At 23.0% G+C, this 7509-nt stretch overlaps 4 protein-coding genes across 4 annotated transcripts in view, besides 18 other annotated features; 1 reads left to right on the top strand and 3 right to left on the bottom strand.

Moving 5' to 3' along the window:
• EDI_201050 (phosphoserine aminotransferase, putative) overlaps positions 1 to 419 on the bottom strand; it is a gene marked incomplete at both ends in the record, with an annotated part of 567 nt that extends 148 nt beyond the window's left edge. The window contains one exon of the mRNA XM_001733500.1: positions 1 to 419. This exon is cut by the window's left edge and continues 148 nt beyond it. Within this exon, the coding sequence (XP_001733552.1) occupies positions 1 to 419 (419 nt within the window).
• Positions 420 to 1122: 703 nt separating this feature from the next.
• Positions 1123 to 1194: a sequence feature (AT_rich).
• Positions 1195 to 1673: 479 nt separating this feature from the next.
• Positions 1674 to 1699: a sequence feature (AT_rich).
• A 45-nt stretch (positions 1700 to 1744) lies between these two features.
• Positions 1745 to 1891: a sequence feature (AT_rich).
• A 266-nt stretch (positions 1892 to 2157) lies between these two features.
• Positions 2158 to 2222: a sequence feature (AT_rich).
• A 258-nt stretch (positions 2223 to 2480) lies between these two features.
• Positions 2481 to 2554: a sequence feature (AT_rich).
• Positions 2537 to 3313, bottom strand: EDI_201040 (uncharacterized protein; the record flags this gene model as incomplete). Its single annotated transcript, XM_001741428.1, has 1 exon — positions 2537 to 3313. One exon carries the CDS (start codon positions 3311 to 3313, stop codon positions 2537 to 2539), a length of 777 nt encoding a protein of 258 aa, XP_001741480.1.
• Positions 2630 to 2651: a sequence feature (AT_rich).
• Positions 2714 to 2739: a sequence feature (AT_rich).
• Positions 2795 to 2839: a microsatellite.
• Positions 3028 to 3063: a sequence feature (AT_rich).
• A 457-nt stretch (positions 3314 to 3770) lies between the features above and the next one.
• Positions 3771 to 3830: a microsatellite.
• A 229-nt stretch (positions 3831 to 4059) lies between these two features.
• Positions 4060 to 4109: a sequence feature (AT_rich).
• Positions 4110 to 4562: 453 nt separating this feature from the next.
• EDI_201030 (uncharacterized protein) lies at positions 4563 to 5031 on the bottom strand (the record flags this gene model as incomplete). Its single annotated transcript, XM_001741427.1, has 2 exons — positions 4563 to 4731; positions 4991 to 5031. 2 exons carry the CDS (start codon positions 5029 to 5031, stop codon positions 4563 to 4565), a joined length of 210 nt encoding a protein of 69 aa, XP_001741479.1.
• Positions 5003 to 5046: a sequence feature (AT_rich).
• Positions 5047 to 5155: 109 nt separating this feature from the next.
• EDI_201020 (protein disulfide isomerase, putative) lies at positions 5156 to 6295 on the top strand (the record flags this gene model as incomplete). Its single annotated transcript, XM_001741426.1, has 1 exon — positions 5156 to 6295. The coding sequence occupies one exon, from the start codon at positions 5156 to 5158 to the stop codon at positions 6293 to 6295; it is 1140 nt and encodes a 379-aa protein (XP_001741478.1).
• Positions 6296 to 6328: 33 nt separating this feature from the next.
• Positions 6329 to 6350: a sequence feature (AT_rich).
• A 29-nt stretch (positions 6351 to 6379) lies between these two features.
• Positions 6380 to 6417: a sequence feature (AT_rich).
• Positions 6418 to 6467: 50 nt separating this feature from the next.
• Positions 6468 to 6524: a sequence feature (AT_rich).
• A 210-nt stretch (positions 6525 to 6734) lies between these two features.
• Positions 6735 to 6829: a sequence feature (AT_rich).
• Positions 6830 to 6883: 54 nt separating this feature from the next.
• Positions 6884 to 6905: a sequence feature (AT_rich).
• A 425-nt stretch (positions 6906 to 7330) lies between these two features.
• Positions 7331 to 7366: a sequence feature (AT_rich).
• The last annotated feature ends 143 nt before the right edge of the window (positions 7367 to 7509 follow it).

The following is a 7509-nucleotide window of genomic DNA, read 5'->3' as shown; positions in this document are numbered from 1 at the left end:
TAATCATAATCACTTGGTATTTGATATTCTGGAATATATGTATAATTCTTATCTTTTGATGTTCCTATTATTTTAACTTCTCCTATATTTTCTGCTTCTTTTATTGCTTTACTTGCCCATATTCCTGTATCAAGATAACATGCTTTTTTATTCATTAAGTTCATTGCAACCATTAAAAATTGAAGTGAAGCTCCACCTCCAAGAAATATTATTTCATACCCTTCTGGTATATCCATTACTTCTTTCATCATTCTTTTTGTTTCTTTCATCACTTTAATCCATTCTTTTGTTCGATGAGATATTTCTAATATTGAAACTCCATTCCAAAAATTATTTATTGCTTTTTCTGTTGCTTCAATAACTTCTTTTGCCATAGTACCAGGTCCTGCACTAAAGTTATGAATACTCTTACTTCTCATATTAGTCTCTGTCTGTCATTCTTTATTATAAAATCTTTCTATTAAATACTGAACATTCCTGTTTTATTACTTTTACTATATTTCTATATTTAAACTCTCTTTCCTCTTCCCTTTTTTGTCTTTGACGTCTTATCAATTTTTTAAACAATTCTCCTCTTCTTTACATCTTTCATTCTTACTTTTTGTCTTTTTTATTTCTTGTTAGTCTCTTCTTCTTTTCTATTTAGCTCTATCATTATTTGACTAACAACTTAGTCCGAAACAATTCATTTTCTTGTCATTCTTTTTTACTTCTTTATCTCCTATTGCAAAGACCTTTAGATGTTCTCTCCCTTTGTTCTCACTTTAGACTAACTTGTAAATGACTAAAATACCATTTCATAACAATCTGAATGTTGTTATAATGAAAATAAAATGAAGTATTACTCAATATAACACATATCAAACATAAGAAAAAAGCAGAATAAATCAAAAATAAACAATATTAATCAATCACCATCATGAAATGTTCCGTTTATGAAAATAAAATTGAAGGTTATTTATTGTTTATAAAAATGAGATAGAAGAACTTCATTAATTATTATAAAAGTGATGGTTTAGTAAAGAAAATATTGTTTATTGTAAACTAAATAAGATAAATAAAACAAAAATAAAACTCTTTCTATAAACTAAAGAAAAGAGATACAAATGATATTTTTGCAAGATTTAAAAATATTTTAATTCAATTCAAAATAAATGTTTCCTTAGTATAATTAAAATAGAATTTATTTATTTTGATTCATACACAATGTTCTTTCTTTATTTGTGTTTTATAAATCATTATTTAATTGAGTATAAAGTAAAGTTTGATAAATAGTGATAATAATGAATTGAGTATATATATTATCAAAAAGAAGAATTAAAAGAATAAAAAATGCTATGTCTCATAAATAAAAATATAAAAACTGTATACCCAAAGAATATGACTGAAACCTAGTAATATAACTAAATTTATCCTTTTCTATCGTAAGATTAACCATTGATAAAAAAGAGAAGATAAACATGTAAGAGAATTATTACTTGAGGAGAAATAAATTTTTATAAGTACAGATGAGTTGTTATATTTTTTTAATAGAATCGAGCTTATGTTCAAATAAAATGTTAGTATAGAGTTGAGTACTCTCATTAACCCTTCTCATTAAATAAAAAATAACGAAAGGAGAAAAATGATGATAAATAATAAGTATATTTCAATGAAATTATGGGAGTATTTAGTTAATTATTTAATAATAAAAATAATAGAGAAAAAAGGTATTGACATGAGAAGAAGATATACAAACAACAAGAATATAAAATAAAAGTAATATTTCCAAATTGAATATAATAAAATATAATTTTAATAAAGATAAAAAGGATAAAAAATTTAGGTAATTATATATGTTAGTTCTGGTTTAATTAGTAATTTATTTTATTATTATTTTATAGTTTTTTTTGGAGTCAAAAAGCACTGAAAAGTTTACTTTTAGAATTTTTATTACTTATGCAAGACGATACTTCAAGTGAAACATTTAAATATGATTGGAATTTAGGAGTAATTAAAATTACAAAACATGCCCGTGTTATTGTTACCATAATTTTATGGACTATTACAGCAATATTATCATTAACAACTTTAATATTGTTATTTATTGTTAATAATAAATGGGTTATTTTCTCTTTGTATATTTGTTCATTACCTCCATCATTTCTTTCGTTTGTGTTATTTTATAAAAATTATTTTTGTACTAATAGATTTATATTAACTATTTTAATAGTTATTTTTTTGTGTATGGGTTTAATAAAAAATGTTGTTGTATCAGTCCATATGTAACTTTTGCTATTATATTCCATGGGATTTGTATTGGATCTGTCATTATTACATTAATTCAAGTTGGTGTAAAAGAACCAACTGCAGTAGTAATTATTATTCAATCAATGTATATCTTTACTCAATTAATACATTTACCATTTATCAAACCTTACGTAGATCAATTTTTCTCATAATTACTAAAGTGAATAAATACTTTTCTTATTACCTTCTTGTTATTATTTTATTAAGAATATTAAAATCTTTGTTATGACTAAAAGAAATATAACATTTAATTTAAATAATATTTGCAGTATGTTCTTGCTTCATCAAGAGTTGAAGTATTTTTTATTGCTTCACGTATAATATTTTCAGGAAATCCTTCATTAATTAATATAAATATTATACATAACTCATACGAGTTTTCTTCTTCTAATATTGAGTGTTCTAAGTCATTTAATTCTTCTCCTTTTTTTAATTTATTATTAATTTTATCAAATACTTCTCCTTCAATTTTAAGTTGTTCTAATTCTTTTTTATAATTAATCATTTCTTCTTCATTTTCTTCTTCTTCTGTGTCTTCATTTATTTCTTCCATATAATTCTTACAATATTCATTGGCCTCTTTTAACTCTTCTTCAAATATAATATTTAATAATTCGGGATTATCTCGGATTTCTTCTGCTAGTTCTGGTTCTTCTTTTTCTATTTCATTTACAATTTCTTCAAAACTTTCATCTCCAAATTCAATTTCCATAATATCATCATTTACTTCTTGTTTAGTTTTATTAAAATTAATTTCTTCTTTTTTAATTAATACTTCTTTTGAAATTGTGTGTGTTGGTGTTTTTAATATAACAACAATAATTTTACTGCCTTCTGTAATTTCGTTCTCTTTTAATGTACTTTTATCATTCTTTAGGTTTTTTCCTTTATATATAAGATGTAATAACTGAGTTTCAATGTGATACAAATCACTAATATTCTGTTTTAATTCTTTGATAGTTTGTTTTTGGTCAATTTCAATTTCATGAGCATTACCTGAAATAGTTGTAACTAAAACCCTCATTTACATCTTTTCAGTTTTTACACTTTGTTTTTAGTTTTATTTTTTTAAGAATAGAAGTATTTATTTCATGGCATTTTCATAAATTCAATAATTGTTTTAATTTTCAATTGTTGGAATAAAACATTATTTTTTAAAGAAATAAACCAAAGTTATGTGATTAAAAGTATCAAAACAACTTTGTTTCATAAAATTGTATTAGTAAGATCTGATGTCTTTTCAAAAAGTGAAGTTAATGAAGTTTGTTTAAATTGAAGAAATAATTCATTCTTTGAATCAAAAAAATTTAATAAAGTTGATATGAATTTAACAAGAGTACCAAATATTAGAAAAAATGAAGGATTTAACTTTAAATAATGATAAAATGAGAAGATATAAACATTTGACTTTATATTTTTAGTTAAAATGTTTGTGAGTATTACTAGTAAAATATTTTATATTAACAATTCATACTATTTTTAAATAAAATAATAAATTCAATTAAAATAAAATAATAATTAATGAAATGATAGAAGATGAAGATATTTTATTAAGAAGTCCTTCTAAAAATAATTTTCTTGATGATTGTTTCTTACAATTCTAATTAATAATTTGTCAGACATTGATAATAATTATCTCAGAAATAACAAGTAAAATATTTACATCCATTATATAACTCTAAAAAAAATATTATCTTTACCAAATAACATTAATCTTATTTATTCTAAAAGGTCTAAAAAAGGTTAAATTAGTGCAATGATATTAAACAGAAATTATTTATGATTTGTTTAATAAATCAATAATTTATTATAATTAATAACATTCAATGATTTTGATTTTGTTCTACCATAATAGATACCCAACGATTTTTGTCATTAAATTTAAAAACGTTATGCTCATCTTCTCTTTGTTTTCTTTTTGTTGAAAAAGAAAAATAAACAATGATTCTTTTTTAGGATATTTCTGAAATAACAATAAAAACTAGTTTTTATTACAAAATAAAGACTAACAAATAGAAATATAGGTAATTGTTTATGATCTTCTATTCCACTGGTTAAGTGTTAATAATTCTTGTGTTGTATCCAATATTGAAGTGTTGAAAGTGAAAGGTCTTCATATACTTCTAGATATTAGATTTGTAGAAATTTAATTGCTTTTGTTAATTCAAGTTCTGATACTTTTTTATTGCAAATACTTTTTGGTCATACTTTCAATTCTTTTATGAGTGAAATGGTTTTGATAAAGGAACAATATTTTTGATTTTATCAAACTATTAGTAGTAGACATTAGTTGGTGGTGTAGATGATACTGTTGGTGTAGTTGTTAATGAGAAAGAGTCTGTGTTTGTATTATTCTCATTAGTTTCTATTCGATACTTTCCATTTATTACAGGAACAAATACAGATATTGTGTGTATTTCAATAAAGAGGGGTCTATGGAATCTTTAATTGATAATAAATAATATCTAAACCATATACTCTTTTCAAATTTATTTCGAATATAAAAACATAAAATATTTTTAAGTAAAACTGCTTTTACAACGTTTTGAATTAAGAGAAAGATTTTTATAAATATTCTTCATTAGTTATTCATTTCTCTAGAAAAGTCTAATCTTATGAATTTTCTTCAAAAATAATTATAGATAATTCTATTTTCTTAACTGTTTCACAAAAATCTCCTTCACTCTCTTTTCAAAAATACCTTGAAAATGTGTTATTTTTTTTAATTGATATATATAACATTAACTTATAAAAAAAGAAAAACAAAAATAGAATATCAGAATTTATCTTCTGATTAGATCATTTCCACGTCATGATTTCATCTGCATAAATATACTTAACATCTCTTAAACTATAACTTTCAATTATGCTTTCTTTATTCTTAACTCTTCTTGCTCTTACTAATGCACACTTTTTTGGAGATGCTCCAATTTATATGCCTCAAAATATGTTAGAAATTAAAGCATTAGAAAGTTCTTCTTCTGCAACAATTTTAATGTTATATGCCCCGTGGTGTGGTCATTGTAAACACCTTGCACCAGAGTTTGCTTCTGCTGCTAAGGAAATCAATGGAAAAACAATTTTTGCTGCTGTTGATTGTGAAGAACACAGAGATATTTGTGGAAGTTATGGGGTTCAAGGATTCCCAACAGTTAAATTATTTGATGCTCAACAAGGACATCAACGCAGAACACCACGAGACTATAATGGACCAAGAGAAGCTAGGGCTATTAGTGGTACAATGTATTCAATGATTCCTGATTGGATTGAAACAATTCCAACAGAATTAAATAAAGATGAAAATAGTGTTATTTTGTTTAGTGACAAACCAAAAAGAACTTTATTATATAAAGCACTTGCTATGCATCTTAATGGAGTTTTTAAATTTTATGATTGTAATAAAGATAATGAACAAACAAAGAAGTTTGGAGTTGAACAATTCCCAACAATACTTATTCAACATAAAGGAGAAATTAAAAAATATGAAGGTAAAATGGATTTAAATAGTATGTTATCTTATTTAAGTGATTTGGCTGGTGTTAACGCAAGTTCTGGAAATGAACAACCAGAGAAACCAAAAGAAGATGATATTCCATATGTTAATGTTCATGTTTTAAATGACGAAATGTTTAAGAAACAATGTAATGGAAAGGCATGTCTTTTATTAATCTTTGGAGAAGAAGAAAACAATGATTTGATTGATCAAGTTAGTAAAGGGCTTGATGGTAAAATGCATACATTATCATTCACTTGTTCTGAACAAAATGACCTTTGTAATAAATTAAATGTTTTCTTTGATACACCAACTGCTCTTATTTATATCCCACAACGAGGAAGATTAATTCGATTTGTTGGAGGATTTGATGCTGAAGAAGTAGTTTCATTTGCTAAAAACAGTTTGATTGGAAGAGCAGGAAGAATTGAAACATTAAAGGATTTCCCTTCTTTTAAAGATAGAGTAAAAGAACCATATGTTGCTCCAAAATATGAAGAAGAAGAACTTTAAATAATAACTTTTTCAAGAGTAAAAACTAATAACAAATTTATTTTATTTAATTTTACAATTCTCGTTATTATATGATGGTAATTCTTTTAAATATTCTTTATTTTAATTTTTGTTTTTATTAACTATTCATTCCTTATTAATGAACTTTAATGAAGGTACAAAGTTTAATGAGTTTAATAAATAAATATCTAACAAAGTTATATTACTATTCTTTTAATTATATTTTATTGAAACTCAATAGAAAGGAATGTTTTTTAATTATATCAAACTTACTAAAAATAAATTTAAAAGAAAACATCTTATCTTTTTGATTTAATAAAAAGAATAAATGTACCAAAATGTTATTTTAGAGTTATCTAGAACTAAATTAAAAATAGGGAATTTTTTATTAGAATATGAAACTGTCTTATGACAATAATGGTTTTAAAACAAGTAAATCTATTTTAATATATATAGTTTATGGTATTAAAAATTTAAGTATACTAATTTACTTAATTCGATAATATGAAATTTTTTAATTTTATTTTTTAAAAAGTAAGTTTATGTTTTCTTTTGAAATTCCCTTGAAATGAAATATTGTCGTTTTGCAATAAATATATTATATTATAAAGAAATTCATAAAGTTCTATATTCTAGTATCTTTTAGTTCATCCACAAAAAAGATCTTTCAATTTTGACTCTTCTTAAGTGAAAACTTTCATTTTTACTAATCAATAAAAATTGAAAAAGAATCAAACCTCAAAAGTCTTTCTTAATATCAAGCATGATATGGATAAATAAAACAACTTTTTGGTGGTAAATTGAATGATCAAAGTAATCAGAGTAATCAGAAAATATTCTTATAAATATTTATGTACCATAAATTACACAACTAAATTCAGTGAAAAAAGTTGAGATTTTTGATAAGTTTAGGAATTTTGTAATGTTAAGGTTACTGTTTGACTATTGGATGGTTTTTAAAAAAGAATTGGCAATGTATCACCAATCATTAACATTTATTTATTTGTTATTGATTTCATATTTTATAAATGAAGGATTAAATTTATTACAAAAATATAATTAATTATAAAACACAATTTCTTTATAGCATAACTATCAATAATTCTAAAAGAAAAATAACTTTAGTAATAAATATAACAAATGGTATATTCCTAATTAAGACTATTTATTAAAAAAGAGATATAGAAAGAAATAAATTTCATTTATTTAATAAT

The sequence above is a fragment of the Entamoeba dispar genome, genomic scaffold, assembly GCF_000209125.1.
Source record: "Entamoeba dispar SAW760 scf_1105229463765 genomic scaffold, whole genome shotgun sequence".
In the NCBI taxonomy this organism is placed as follows: Eukaryota; Evosea; order Mastigamoebida; family Endamoebidae; genus Entamoeba; species Entamoeba dispar.
The sequence above is the reverse complement of the archived record's forward strand: the minus strand, read 5'-3'. Positions and strand labels throughout refer to the sequence as shown.